This window comes from Eucyclogobius newberryi, unplaced genomic scaffold (genome assembly GCF_026437365.1).
Source record: "Eucyclogobius newberryi isolate DKJ021-1_F unplaced genomic scaffold, fEucNew1.0.hap1 SCAF_10, whole genome shotgun sequence".
Taxonomy (NCBI): domain Eukaryota; kingdom Metazoa; phylum Chordata; class Actinopteri; order Gobiiformes; family Gobiidae; genus Eucyclogobius; species Eucyclogobius newberryi.
The window spans coordinates 19,757,244-19,772,941 of record NW_027315724.1 but is presented as its reverse complement, the minus strand read 5'-3'; the positions used below and the strand labels follow the sequence as shown (position 1 = coordinate 19,772,941).

General features: G+C 46.9%; 1 protein-coding gene across 1 annotated transcript; it reads right to left on the bottom strand.

Annotated features, from left to right (window-relative positions):
• Window positions 1-523: 523 nt before the first annotated feature.
• Window positions 524-15,698, bottom strand: LOC140369359 (protein NLRC3-like). Its single transcript, XM_072456685.1, has 10 exons — window positions 15,644-15,698; window positions 15,173-15,353; window positions 13,359-15,105; window positions 8,589-8,762; window positions 6,753-6,920; window positions 6,536-6,685; window positions 6,422-6,468; window positions 5,583-5,728; window positions 5,071-5,493; window positions 524-778 (listed from the first exon to the last, which is right to left on the bottom strand). The coding sequence occupies exons 1-10, from the start codon at window positions 15,644-15,646 to the stop codon at window positions 524-526; spliced, it is 3,294 nt and encodes a 1,097-aa protein (XP_072312786.1). The 5' UTR covers window positions 15,647-15,698.

Genomic DNA, 15,698 nt, shown 5'->3' with positions numbered 1-15,698 from the left:
ACAAAGATCTAGAAGTGTTCTGCACCACGACGTTTCGACTTTAGTTTATCTTGAACGAGAGGCTGAAACTGATTATTCGTTCTTTCATTTCATTTATGACGGATCCGTGTTTCGTTTTAAGCTCGTTAACGGGAGCGTTAACTGAAAACCCCGCGAGCGACAGCGCTAAAGCCGTTCACGCACAAACTCTGGACTTTGTGACGTTCTAATCGCTCTCTCTTTCGTGCTCAAACATTTGCGTTTCGAGTCTGGATGACCTAAGGAGGACTTTTTACGTTCTGGCGAGGCCCGAAACGCCGCTCGGCTCGTTCCGTGATTGACGGTAGCTCCGGCCAATCGCAGCCATTCCCTTTAAACCCGACCACTGTGACCAATCAGAGGCGACGACTCCCATCTGTGGATATTTTTGTATTAAAACATATTTATTATTGTTGTGGACTTTTGTGTAACGACTCGAACGACGAAGGCCGCGGGAGGACCTCTGGAGGACCTCTGGAGGACCTAAGGAGGACCTCTGGTGGACCTAAGGAGGATCCTTAGAGGACCTCTGGAGGATCTTTGGAGTGCCTATGGAGGACCTCTGGAGGATCTCTTGATGACCTAAGGAGGACTTTTGGAGGACCTCTGGAGGACCTAAGGAGGCTCTCTGGAGGACCTCTGGAGGATCTTTGGAGGACCTCTGGAGGGCCTCTGGAGAGCCTATGGAGGACCTAAGGAGGACCTCTGGATGACCTAAGGAGGACTTCTGGAGGATCTCTGGATGACCAAAGGAGGATCTCTGGATGACCAAAGGAGGCTCTCTGGAGGACCAAAGGAGGCTCTCTGGAGGATCTTTGGAGGACCTACGGAGGACCTCTGGAGGACCTCAGCATTTCCTGCCCCCGGAAAGTGTTTTCACGCGTTGTTTCTCCGCGTCTCACTCTTTATGCTCTTTCATGGCCAAAGCCGATAAACTCTGTCGATATTTTGAGGCAGATTCTGATCATCTCCCTTTCAAATACTCTGTAGCGACTGGAGGCAACGGTTTTCAATGAATAACTGATCCAAAAACAACAACAATTTCACATCAAAGACGAAACAACAATTTGACATTTCCAGCGTCAGTTTGTTTTTCTGTCGCAAAAGGTGGAAAATATACCACTTTCTAACCTCAAAACTGTATCTGAGCTTCACAAAATATAATTAGTAAAGTCTCTAAAGTACATGTAGAGTAAAGAGTATTTGTCCAGGAAAAGCTAAATAAAATCATCAAAAATGCAAAGTGTGTCATAATGAGGTTTGGAAACAGCACGTTTGGCGCGCTTTGGCCTGCAGGGGGCGCAGTGTGCAGCGGTTTGACTCTTTATTAAACGTGTTCCAAACTCTGTCTCTTTCTTCACAAACATCACAACATCCTCAGTTTTGCATTTTTTAAAATTGTTTTATTACAAACAAATTACAAACAGATCAGATATCGTACAAAAGGTCTATGTTCCCGCTATTAGTGAAAGAATAAAAAGAAGATAATACTATATATGTAACTGCAAAATAATATGTCTAGTAATTCTCTATACATCAAATTAATATTTTAGCATTTGCAGAGGGATATTTAAACACATTAATAACGAGTTTGTCCCTTAATAAAAGCAACATAAAATATTTAACGGATGAATTTGCTGATTGAAGGTTAAAAAAATAAGTATATAAATATAGCCGCAAGCGGTGATGATCTCACCAAATGTCAGGTTAATGGGGTTGAAGCCATTGGAGAAATTCGTAATAGTATAAAGTGTAAGTATGTTTACATTTCAGAGATCTGGTGATTTCCCCATTGGAATAACATGGAAGGTTTCTATCATCGCTATGGCTACGCCGTAACAAATATGATATGGGTCTCATTGACTGTTTTGATCGGAATGTCAAAATGGAATTTTGTTCAAAATTTTGAAAAATTAAACATTTTATCCTCCATATAAAATGTTATGTCCCTCTGTCGGGGCGCTGTTTAAAATTAATTTAATGCACTTAAAACAGATTTAGGGCAAAGGGTTTAACATGATTAACTGATTTTAAAATTTGACGCAATTCGGACGTCTGCGCAAACGGCAAATTTAAAATTGAGGAAATCTCCTAAATTGTAGCTACAGTTTGTGGCTTTGCCGCACAGAGACCGTGACAGATTTCAAAGTAATTTAAACAACTTTTAATGTACCACTCCTCAACACCATTTTCTCAAAATTTCAGCTTTTTCTGGCCAACATCCTAGGAGTTTGTAAAAGTACGACATTTGGAAAAACTCTCGAGTCATGCTTGGCAAATTTTGATCCAATATGGCCGTCGGCGTTGCCGTAATAATATTTTTTACTTCTCTTGTCACCATCTACCCTTGCGCCAAATTTCATGATTCTACGATCAGATTTTTTTTTGGCCATTTCCTATCTCTCAATACATTCTTTGTACATTTGGGGGCGCTGACGCGTACATTTTTTTATTTTAGAAAAAGGAGATAGTCAGAATGTAGAAAGGCACGATTTTTAGAGGTGTGCCAATTGTTGTAACTTTTCAGTGTTCACTGGGTGAAAATAGGGGGGTTGGTCCCGAGAAGAAGAAAGAAGAAGAATATTCTGATGCGAAAACAATGTTTCACATTTTTCAAATATCATAAACTATACATTCTCGGAAAGCGCTTGCGCTTTCCTACCTCATGGTGTGGGTCCCTGGTCACTGACGGGTACTTTCGTTAATTTTGAGTGGGCTCTGCCCACTTTGTGTTTTTAGCCTTCTATACAGTAATAATGTTAAATTTTTGCATTACATGCTTATATGCACGGAACATGCAAGAGATGGGGAACGTATTCGTCAGCTACTTGGCGCAAACGAGTGCTTGGCAAACAAGTACATGGGGATGATGATGTGCTTCGCACGGCCTTACGGAACTAATAGGCCTCTCGCCAGCTTGTGGTGCTCGGGCCTAAAAATGACAAAAATACATACACTTTACAAAACGCACAATTCTTATTATGTTATTTTACATGTTATTTTATTTATCATGTTACACTAAATGCCACGTTATATATATATATATATATATATATATATATTAAATTTTATTATATTAATATTTTTTTTGTTGTTTATTTTTTGTTAATATATGATCCCAGGTAAGGTCTATTCCAAGGTACTGGAGAGGAGAATCCGACCGATAGTCGAACCTCGGATTCAGGAGGAGCAGAGTGGTTTTCGTCCCGGTCGTGGAACACTGGACCAGCTCTATACCCTCCATCGGGTGCTCGAGGGTTCATGGGAGTTTGCCCAACCAGTCCACATGTGCTTTGTGGATCTGGAGAAGGTTTTCGACCGTGTCCCTCGGGGTGTCCTTTGGGGGGTGCTTCGGGAGTACGGGGTCCGGGGCCCTTTGCTCAGGGCTGTCCGGTCCCTGTATGACCGGAGCAGGAGCTGTGTTCGCATTGCCGGCAGTAAGTCAGACCTGTTCCCAGTGCATGTTGGACTCCGCCAGGGCTGCCCTTTGTCACCGGTTCTGTTCATAATTTTTATGGACAGAATTTCTAGGCGCAGTCAGGGGTCGGAGGGTGTCCGGTTTGGGGACCACAGGATTCCATCTCTGCTGTTTGCAGACGATGTCCTGATGGCTCCATCAAACCCGGACCTGCAACATGCACTGGGACGGTTTGCAGCCGAGTGTGAAGCGGCTGGGATGAGAATCAGCACCTCCAAATCCGAGGCCATGGTTCTCGACCGGAAAAAGGTGGCTTGCCCTCTCCAGGTGGGTGGGGTGTCCTTGCCCCAAGTGGACGAGTTCAAGTATCTCGGGGTCTTATTCACGAGTGAGGGAAGGATGGAGCGTGAGATCGACAGGCGGATCGGTGCAGCGGCTGCAGTGATGCAGTCGCTGCATCGGACCGTTGTGGTAAAGAGGGAGCTGGGCCGAAAGGCAAAGCTCTCTATTTACCGGTCGGTCTACGTTCTGACCTCACCTATGGTCATGAGCTTTGGGTAGTGACCGAAAGAACAAGATCGCGGATACAAGCGGTCGAAATGAGTTGCCTCCGCCGTGTGGCTGGGCGCTCCCTTAGAGATAAGGTGAGGAGCTCGGCCACACGGGGGGAGCTCGGAGTAGAGCCGCTGCTCCTCCACGTCGAGAGGAGCCAGCTGAGGTGGCTCGGGCATCTGTTCCGGATGCCTCCTGGGCGCCTCCCTCGGGAGGTGTTTCAGGCATGTCCCACCGGGAAGAGGCCCCGAGGAAGACCCAGGACACGCTGGAGAGACTATGTCTCTCGGCTGGCCTGGGAACGCCTCGGGATCCCCCCGGAGGAGTTAGAGGAAGTGTCTGGGGAGGAGGAAGTCTGGGAGTCCCTGCTCAGACTGCTGCCCCGGATAAAGCGGCAGAAGATGGATGGATGGATGTTTTTTGTTTTTGTGAGTTAATATTCGTTTGTGGTAACGAACAATTATTTCTATCTTATTACAGACTTTTTAATAGATTTTTACCAAATAAAGCCTGAAATATAGTGACTGAAGGCAAAGACAGAGAATATTATTATCTAAGAATTAGCAGTTTCTTGACCTCTTAAATATTCTGTATGGCATATGACATCTCCATGGAGACAAGCAGTGGCCCCTCCATGCCCAATTACAGGTCAGCTCTGTGGAGAGGTGACCCTGCAATGGAGTAAATGCAAGATAGATGCCTAAGCACATCTGATCTGAGCTTATTTTATTCAATTTTCATCTTTTTTGGGGGGGGGGAACTACAGAAAAATGTCTTGTAAAGATCCTCCCCATGACGCTGGGTTCCTCCCCGTGATGCTGGGTTCCTCCCCGTGATGCTGGGTTCCTCCTTGTGACGCAGAGTTCCTCCTTGTGACGCAGAGTTCCTCCTCGTGACGCGGAGTTCCTCCTCGTGACGCAGGGTTCCTTCCCGTGACGGAAAGTTCCTCCCAGTGACGCAGAGTTCCTCCTCATGACGCAGGGTTCCTCCCCGTGACGTAACGCAGGGTTCTTCCCTGTGACGCAGAGTTCCTCCCCGTGACGCAGAGTTCCTCCTCGTGACACAGGGTTCCTCCTCCTGACGCTGAGTTCCTTCTCTGGGACCAGAGACACTGAGGACCCCTGTGGGGTCCATCTGAACCCGAAAGCGGCGTACAGAGGCTGGGAGAAGGTTTCATTGAAGGTGTACAGAAGCTTCAGCTCTCCTCCAGAGAGGACATCATAGAAAGACAAAGTCCCAGCGGAACAGTCCAGGTACACGGCAACTCTGTCTCCAGTAAAGAAGTAATCCCACCAGGAGCTGATGATGGTGGTGGTCCCACGGTGGAGGATAGAGAAGGATAGTTTAGAGATGCGCAGACACCACGACTGATGGTCCATTCCAAAGCCGCTGATTTGATCGTCGCCTTCTCGGGGGATTCCTCTGTAACAGACGGCGATGTCCACCTCGCCGCTCCACTCCACCTCCCAGTAACATCGTCCGACCAGCGGCGACGAGCACAGAACCTGTGATGGAGAGGAAAGTCAGAGCTTAGAGCTTTGTTCTGCTGGCTCTGTCTCACTGGCCTGTATCTCAGAGGTGATGAGGTTCATACCTGAGCACACCACTTAAAGCGTTCTGTGCGATTAAAGTCTCCAAAGGAAAAGAAGCGGTGCAGGACGTACTGTGCTCGCCTGTTATCGGCCTCCACTCGCACCATTCTATGGGCTGTGAGCGGGTCCAGAAACAGCTCACAGAAATCTGACACACACGTGAAGTGTCAGTTCAGTTTTCATTGTGCAGAACATGTCAAAGAAACTGAATTACGCAGTAATTATGTTTCCATTAAACAGCGACGGATGTAAACAATAGTTGTATTCACATCTCGACCATGGCAGATGGTCATTAACCATCATTAACCTTCTGAGGCGATCCCTGTATGAGCCTCGTTAGGGAGGTAGTGGGACCCCTGGTGGCACCTGCCAGTCTCCACAGGTTTGACCCATTTTATACTGAAAAGTGTTTCCATTTCCGTTTTGTGGAACAAGCGCATTAAACAATATATGGACAAACAGTTTTTTTCTATATTTCCATTAGAGAAGTTTCTGTCAATGCAAATGCAATTATTGTTAAGAACTCAGACACTTCACAGCATTATAAACTTACACGAGCTCTTACACTTTGAATGATTTGAGGATGGTCAAATGGCAAGAGAAATAATTATAGTAATAATTGACAATATACTACCATTAATTTGGTTATTATTGGATTAATTTGCCTCTTACCAGAATTAGGGGACACTTAGAGTGTCTTTTTGGCATGTTTTTTGAGTCTTAAATAAAACTGGAGAGAAAATGACAGTTGCCAAAATGACTGAATCTTTTGGGAAAATAGCCGAGCGTTCCAGAACGTGTGATGTCACAGAGCGGTCTGACGTGTGGGTATATGACTCACATTTGGGCAGTGATGTGACGTCACTGGCGATGGTAACAGACTCCACCCTGAAACACAGGCCATTTGATCAGGTCTAATGATTTCACCCTGTCACAGCGCCCTCTGGTGACGTACCTGAGTCTGTGCACAAGAGTCTGGAGCGCCGGCAGATATTTGCACCCCAACAGACTGTTATTGGTCAGATCCAGCTCCTTCAGACGTGATGAGGCGAGGGCGTGGACCAGCGCCGCCACGCCTTCCTCCGACACCAGGCACCCGGACAGACTGCACACATAAAGGGTTTAACTCCACACGAGTCGCTCCACGTACTACTGAGGAGCTGTGGTTTCACCTGAGCGTCTCCAGACTGCAGAGGGGGCTCTTGAGTCCAGCACAAAGAAGGTCCACCCCAGAGTCCAGCAGACGGTTGTCACTCAGATCCAAGTGAGTGAGAGAAGACGACGAGAGGACGGAGGAAAGAAGACCACAGCTGCGCTCCGTCAGGTTACAGCAGCTCAGACTGGGAAGACGAGGTTCAACAGCACCCATTATAAACTTTGTTTTGCGCCTCTCGGCTATGCAGATCACACTCCGCCACTTAGGAGCGGCGTATCGCGCCGTATTTTACATGGTATTTGGCCGTGGAGGTTCGGCAAACGTGGAGCTTCGGCATTTTCCAGACCACGGCTCGGCAGCCAATCAGAGCCAAGCACACAAACTTTGTCGACCAATCAGCGCGCAGCATGCAAATTTTCACTTGTAAACAGTCAACTGTCATGGCGCGGACCGCGGCGGACTATCGTCAAACACTTCCCGGCCCGATTTAATGATTTTTCTAAAATGTATTAATAAAAATTACACCGTCTTTGCCCTCGAAAATGTCCGTCCACATGTCGAGATACCCCGTCCAAAAAACAGAAAGACAGCCCTCTAGCTAAAAGCCTGCTCTCAACAGAGTGAAGAGAACCAAAAAACAGAACAAAAGGGAAACAGATCAGAGAAGAAAGGGTGTTTCTATCCCTTTATGTCTCTGGACATTTAAACCAGGAAATGCTTTAAGACAAAAACTGGTTCACCCTAAGGACAAGATGCCGACCCAAAAACAAAGCAATGTAGTTTATTCTATCCAATGCAGTGAAGAAAATTGTGAAGAACGCCGATTACATAGCGAGACTAAACATCCACTGCACAAGAGGCTTTTAACAGCACAGAAGACACTGGAGTTGAGGAGAAGGAGAAGATTCCGAGCAGGAACAAAATATGGTTTGAAAGAGTTAAAGAGGCAATACAACCTTCCGGTTGTTTATAATGGTATTTTGAATCCCTGGAGAGGTCAACGTCCAGGGCATTCGGATGCTAGTCAGGCTCTCAGGGAGGAGAGAGAGTGAGCCAGGCTACAATAGGAGCCTGATAGCCTGGTAGCTCAAGGACTGATAGAAAACAAAGAGGGTAAGTTTCAAGTGAAACCCAAAACACCCTTTGTCAGGAGGTCCCGCCCGGTGAGCCGGTCCTACTCTGAGTAGGATAAATATCTGAGTTCCCGGTCTCGATTCGCAGATTGAGAATGTCTCTTGGATGAGAGTCAAAATGTTTAGTTTGAGTCCAGATGATACAACTGAATCTTTTTCTACTTTGACTTATTTAGCAGACTCTGAATAAAATTCCAGTGGAGTTGCAGTTTTTCTTTTCTCCTTTTAGATGTCTTGTGCCTAGAGAACCTTAATTTATTTCATCTTCAGTAGATGTATAGTTTGTGTAGTCTGCTCAAATCTTTTGCCAAAAAGGCTCAAATTGGCAGTTTAACATTGGACCTTTGTTAAAAGTACATGTAGTTGTTGAAAGTACATTTTGATTTCCTCAAAATGATTTGGTTGTATTTGTAGCAGAAATCCTGCTGATTGCAAGGATGTATAACATGCCTATATACGTGATAATATCACCTGGGTGACCAACCATTTGGTAAGAGCGTGGATCCCCAATTGAGTGACCCTAACACATGTTTTCTCCGGTGATGTATTTACATGGTATGTTAATATTCTGTCTATAATGATCCCTCTGTGACTCTTGAATAGTCATTACATCAGTGCGGCTCAGAGAAAACCTCTCATAGAACAGCACAAAGAACATGTTTGAGCCACTCTCCTCTGGTCACACTAATGGACAGTTGGTAGTGATCGTGCAGTCTCACCTGAGTGTCTCAAGTCGGCAGGTGGCGCTCTTGAGTCCCGCACACAGTTGCTCCACTCCACAGTCTTGCACTGGGTTCCTGCTGAGGTCCAAGACCTTCAGAGAGGAGGCCTCAGATGAGAGGATGGAAGAGAGGGCCTCACAGCTTCTCTCCGAGAGGTTACAGTCGCTCAACCTAGAGAGAAACTCTGTTAAAGCTTATTCTATCTCGGAACATATAAAAAGAGATGTATAAAAATCACATTCAAAAATACACAGAAGACTAGAAACAATGTATAGACAACCAAGAACTGAAAACCAAACCATTTTACTTTCTTGTCATTCTTATTATTACAACCACAAGCAAAAAAACATCATGATTTAACTTTTACTACTTTTTCTTGATTTTGTTTGGCCATTAACAAATGATTCGTTCTGCTTTTATGTAATTAGGCTTGAGTAATGGAATGGAATATATTGCATGGAATCTATTGTTCTTCCCCTGGTTTCTTATTCTTATTGTGTGTCTCCTTTTGATGTCATAAAGCAGACACTATGTTATTGCTTTTTAGGATTGTAGGATTTTTGACACGTTTCCACTCGTTGACACTTTCAACAATTTCAACAAGTTATACCTCTTTACAATTGCTTTCACTGTCTTAGGGGGCTATTGTTTACACATTTTTACATACCAGAATATTTTTCAGTATTTGCAAAAGTAAATCGCTAATGCTAACGCTAATGCTAAGCCTAAGCCTAATGCCTGCCTAGTAAGGCGTTCCTTGGATTCGTGAGCTATGGCGTCAGGCCATATGTTCCACCGGCCCTGCGTTGCTTTAAGTGCCAGCGCTTTGGGCTTATTGCAGCGGTCTGCAGAGGGAAGCAAAGATGTAGTAAATGTGCAGGAGATCACGAGTATGGTATGTGTGACGAAGGAGCAAAACTCAAGTGCTGTAACTGTGGGGAAGAACATAGCTCTGCCAACGGGGCATGCAAGTTTAGCAAAAGAGCTGCTGAGGTGCAGAAAATTAAGGTCTCTCAAGGTTTATCCTATACGGATGCAGTCAAGAAAGTTTCAAGTAACGAGGTTAAAGTAAATACAGAGAGAGGAGCCAGCGCTGCTCCCAGCCAGGGCGAAATGAGGGAAGCCGGCATTGCTCCCAAGAAATGTGAAGGTTCCAAGTGTGGAGGTTCCAAGTGTGGAGGTTCCAAGTGTGGAGGTTCAAAAATTAAGGAGAATACCCTGGTTGTGGATAGAGAGGATTTTGTACTCTTTATGGTGGATGTTATAAACTGTGCTGCTTAAACTCAAAAGAGAACTGAAAGGATCAGGATCATTGCTAAAGCTGCAGGAAGATTCTTTGGAGCAAAATAACTTGATTGGGCAGAAATAGAAGGACAGGCTAAAGGCACTAAATGGGAGTCGGAGTGATGGAGATCTACTTTTGGGGATTCAGTGTTATCAGAGTGAAAATCTGGAGGTGGGGGCGGTCTCCTGTCCTCGCCCAGTCTAGTAGATGCACGGCTACCAAGCAACGACATCAGTGGAAATATAAAAGCCTATAGAATGAAGCCTAAAGGATAAAGCTGTACGGCGGAAGCACCGAACATCAAAGAAGGAGAGGAAGATGAAGAAGAGTCAGCACTGGAATTAAGCCGGTCGGACTCCGAAAAATGAAGTCTAAAGAATAATGTCTGGCGGTGATGCAACACTTGGATACCAACTGCCATAAAACAACAACAGCAGCTCAATTTGGTTATAATCTGACCTCAGCTGTTGGTGTGCAGAAACAAATCCAATTGATGAACAAGTGAATTCTGTCATAGATTTGAGCACAGAGAACTCTTCCATGGATGAAACGGATCAGGGCCAATCATGTTTACATGAGGAGGTACCAGTGAAAGCTGTGAGTAATCGTACAAAGAATCTTTCTGTGAAGCACAGCCTGTTTTACTTTGCACTCGTCTGAATCAACCTAATGAACATCCAACAGAAAATGTAGTTCCTGAAAATACTGCCAAAATACCAAATGTGCCTGTTTCTAAAGTAAATAAGAACAGTTTGGGTCATCAACCTGATTTACTCCAAACTGGGAAAAAGGTCTCAAAAACTAAAAGGAGGAAGTATCAACGAAGGCTGAAACGTTCAGAGTGTTACCAGCCTGGCTGGCTCCTTTTAAGGAAGAGAGCTGGGGATTGTGGGTAACGGGAAGTGCGCCGCGCTCTCTCTGTGTGTTCGGTGCGCGCGTGTGTCTGCTGCCGCCGCCCGTATGTCCTGCATTTTTCCTGTTTTGATGATCCCAATATATTCGTGTTGCAACGAGTATCAGGCCTGCTCAGCCTCTGTACCACGGTTAGGAGTCTACTGGGCAGGGGAAAGAAAGTAACACTGGGGGCTCGTCCGGGATTGGGATTTAATGCTCCCTTTCGCAGTTATGGCCTACCGCTCCACCCGGCACAGTTCTACCGGGCTGACCCCAAACATGATGTTATTTGGCATGGAAGTCACTGAACCCATGGACTTAGTAGGTGGTTTTCCCTCAGATGACACAAATACCCATTCCCTGCCGGAGTATGTTCTAAAGCTCAGAGAACAGCTGGACCTCTCTCACTGGCTTGCGCGGGAGGTCTTGGGAAGGGCTTCTGAACGAACAAAGAGACAATATGACAAAAACATTTGCCAGACCCGGTACCCGGTTGATACTGCAGTCTGGCACCTGATCAAGGGCACAAAAGCAGTGAAGAACAAGGTGCGGAAGTTCCTGCCCTCCTATGAGGGCCCGTATTTTGTTGTGGGTCATTTGGACGATTTGGTGTACCAGATTCAGAAGGGACCAGGGTCGAAAGCCTTTTCATTCCAGAACCCTGCCAGATAACAGTTGGGTTTTTCATAGATTTGACCCATCGGCACCACGGGAGGTGTCACCCCCTGCTTCCAGTGAGGACTCCAACTCCGACATTGGCCCATCCCAGCTGTGGGACTCTGACACGGAGGACGCTGGTCAATTGTCACCGCCTCCGACTCCACCCATCCCGAACTCTGGGCCGCCTCAGCGGGACGTGGGAGGCACCGGACATCTAGCGTTGAGTGGGGGACGTCCGGCAGTTAGCACGCCACTGCCCAGACCGCGGAGGACCCGGAAAGCACCCGAAAAGTTCGGTGACTGGGTCAGTCATTAGACTCAGCACCGGGGTGTTTTTGCCTGAGTCAGGGTGTAGGCGGATCGCTGCCCTTCTCAGAGGTCAAAAAGAAAAAAAAAATGGTTATAACATTTGTTCCAGTGTTGTAAATTGTCACATGCCACTATTGCATTTTCCTGTGATGGGTTTTCCCTAAGTTTTATAGGAGTGTTTGACGTGTAATGTCTATTACTGCATTGTACCAATGTTGCTGGAGTGATATCAAAGGTTTAATTATCATCCAGAGTGGGGGTAGTGTTACCAGCCTGGCTGGCCCCTTTAAGGAAGAGAGCTGGGGATTGTGGGTAACGGGAAGTGCGCCGCGCTCTCTCTGTGTGTTCGGTGCGCGCGTGTGTCTGCTGCCGCCGCCCGTATGTCCTGCATTTTTCCTGTTTTGATGATCCCAATAAATTTGTGTTGCAACGAGTATCATGCCTGCTCAGCCTCTGTACCACGGTTAGGAGTCTACTGGGCAGGGGAAGGAAAGTAACAAGAGTCTGATTTTGCAAAAGCGGAAAAGAACAAACCGAAGAAGAGTGACCTGACAGACAAGGATGTACAGACAAAGTACCATGAAAGAAGATACAAAAATGACTCCAAATTTAGAAAATCAGGAATTTTTGACTCTTTAGTCTAAAGAGTGAAAACCTTTCAGACCACATCTGAATATTTGATTTAAAAAGGTGTTGCACATAAAAGCTCATTCTGGTTATAATCTGAACTCAGCTGTTGGTGTGAAAGGAAAAGGTTTGTTCTAGTGTTCTACTGCACATAAAAAGGTATTTGAAACAAACATGCCACGGAAGTCCAAACGCTCATTGTCTGCATCTCAGAGGTGGAAAACGGAGAAAGATGAACTTGCAGCAAAGGTAAAGGTCCCATGTGTCCAGAATACAGAGGGCCGCTGTGCTGCACGAGGACAAGTAAGTGGACTTAGACGCGATCGGCTCGACCCGAACTCAAATAAAATGGAGCTTGCCGCGTGGATCCACAGTGCCCAGCGCCGCGCCCCCAGGGGAAGAACAATAGACTCGAGCATTCCATGGAATGAACATTCCATTCCATGGCTCGAGCCTAACAAGAATAAAGTCTTTACTACACACATGTAGTGTGTAATGTCTAGTTCCTATTATTCTTGGTCATACTCTGGCATTTTTGACCCCCTGAACATCGATGAAAAGTCACACATGGGGACATAGACGCGATCGGCTCGGGCTGAACTCGAATAAAATGGAGCTTTCTAGAATGCCCGTCGCAACAGCGCCACGTAGTTCAAAAAAGAAAAAACATGAAACTCTTAATCTTTGGCCTAGGCCTAAGTGGCGCCGCCCCGTTTGACTTTCTTTTTTCAAAATCATACTTGTCCTAGGTTTTTGGTCCGATCGAGCTCAAAACAACACTTTTTGCATCCAAATACATTGAAATTTAATTAATTAATTTAATGAGTTTAAATAATTAAAAAATATATATATTCCTTACGGTCTACGCGTAACATTCCCTCAAAAAAGGCTTAATTTCCTGCTAATGCCAACTCTAATTAGCGTTAGCGAGAGCCATCATCACCGCTAGTGCGGCTTTAATTATTTTTATGATTACATGCTGCTCTACTCACAGTGCCTTGGTGGAGGATTCAACCACCGACAGCAGCTTCAGCAGGACCCACTCCGACGCATCGATCTTCTTCAGGTCGAACACCTCCAGGTCTGAGGAGAGCAGACAGTAGCTGACAGCGGCCCAGAACGCGTTGGAGGAGGTCAGATGACCTTCTTGTATCATCCTCTCCACCAGACTCTGGTCCTCCAGCTCGTTCAGACAGTGGAACATGTTCACGCTTCTCTCAGAAGACACACCTTCTTCCTCCAGCTTCTGGTGGATGTACTTCACCGTCTCCTGATTGGTCTGTGAGTCACTTCTTGTGTGAGTCAGCAGACCCTGCAGTGGCCTCTGATTGGTTGGCAGCGACAGGCCCAGGAGGAAGCGCAGGAACAGGTCCAGGTGTCCGTTTGGACTCTGTAAGGCCTGGTCCACAGCAGAAGAGTAGAAGGCTGCCTCAGGGTCAGGACTCTCAGAGGAGTGTGGTTTGAACAGGTTCTGTCCAGAGCTGAAGAAGGTCTGATGGACGTGAAGAGCAGCCAGAAACTCCTGCACACTCAGATGGATGAAGCAGTAGACCTTGTCCTGGTACAGGCCTGGCTCCTCTCTAAAGACCTGTGTGAACACTCCGGAGTACACTGAGACCGATGCAGCGTCCAGCCCACACTCGCTCAGGTCACCCTCATAGAAGATCAGGTTTCCTTTCTGCAGCTGCTCAAAGGCCAGTTTTCCCAGAGACTGCACCATCTTCCTGGTCTCTGGAGTCCAGTGAAGGTCTGCCCCTAATCCCTGGTGATACTTGATGTTCTGGACTTTGGCCTGCACCACCAGGAAGTGGACGTACATCTGTGTGAGAGTCCGGGGCAGCTCTGGTCTCTCTGTTTGTTCCAGAAGCTTCTGTATAACTGTGGAGAGGATCCAGCAGAAGACTGGGATGTGGCACATGATGTGGAGGCTGCGGGTGCTCTTGATGTGGGAGATGACGGCTGTGGCCACGTCTCTGAACCTCTTCCTGAAGTACTCCTCCTTCTGCGGGTCGGCGAACCCTCGCACCTCTGTCACCATGGAGATGCACTCAGCAGGGATCTGATTGGCTGCCGCAGGGCGCGTGGTTATCCAGAGGCGAGCGGAGGGAAGCAGGCACCCCCTGATGAGGTTTACCAGCAGCACGTCCACTGAGACGGACTCTGTGGGGTCGCTCAGGACCCGGGTTCGGCTGAAGTCCAGAGAAAGTCTGCACTCGTCCAGACCGTCAAGGATGAAGAGCACCTGGAGCTGGTCAAAGCTGCAGAGAGCTTTGGATGGACTGAAGAAGTGGTGCAGCAGCTCCACCAGGCTGAACTGAGTGTCTCTGAACACATTGAGCTCTCTGAAAGAGAACGGGAACAGCAGCGTGAGCTCCTGGTGGGCCCTGCCTTCAGCCCAGTCCAGACTGAACTTCTGAGTAAGCACTGTTTTCCCCACTCCGGCCACGCCCTTTGTCAACACCGCTCTGATTGGCTCTGGTGAATGTGGACGGGCTTTAAAGATGTCTTCACATGTGATGTTTTTTTCTGAAGCGGCCGCTCTCCTGGACGTGCTCTCCAAGTGTCTGATCTCATGATCCTGGTTGACCTCTGAGGCCCCGCCCTCTGTGATGTAGAGCTCTGTGTAGATCTGTGTCAGGGGGGCGGAGTCTCCTGCTTTAGCCACGCCCTCAAACACACGGCTGAACCTCTGCTGCAGATCAGACTTGAGTTTATCTCGATAAACTCCCACAGTGCAGCCTGAAAGAAGAGGAAAGAGCTCAGCACCAGAGCCACACGAGAACATCACATCCTTCAGAGTACTTACTGCTCTTCAGGCGCTGGGCAAAATCCTCCTGGTCCATCCTCTTCAGGAAGTCCAGAGTGATGTTCAGAACCTCTCTGCTCTCCTCCCCCTCCTCGGAGCATTCTGGGTAATCAGAGGCCAAGACCCTGTGGAACCTCTGCAGCTGCTGCTGGACAAACACCAGGACATCCTTCTCCAGACGCTGCAACAGAACACACACATCCTGTAAAGGAGACTAGAACGTGGAAGCCGAGGGAGTCTGGACTCAGCTAATGATAGAGAATAGACCATTGTCTTGGAATGATCTTAACCTGAATCGGAGATTTGACACCTCCTGGTAACATGTTTATTTTGTGTTTAAATTATGTTAATCCTAATTTTCATGAAAATAATACAGTGTCTCTGTAAACTTTATGTCAGTGTGTGTTCTATGTTCTAAATATTGATCCTTTTCCTCACAAGAAAACCAGTGTGACCAGGAAAGGTTCTCACCATGAACACCAGGTCCAGCGACTCCTGAGACCGGTCCCTGGGGCCCAGACTCTGC

Excerpts from the sequence above, each read along its gene's own strand:
- LOC140369359 (XM_072456685.1), bottom strand. Across the intron at positions 8,763-13,358 it reads GAATCCTCCACCAAGGCACT|GTTGAGCGACTGTAACCTCT; the intron begins GTGAGTAGAGCA and ends GTTTCTCTCTAG. Across the intron at positions 779-5,070 it reads TCCCAGAGAAGGAACTCAGC|AGATCCTCCTTTGGTCATCC; the intron begins GTCAGGAGGAGG and ends TTGGTCATCCAG.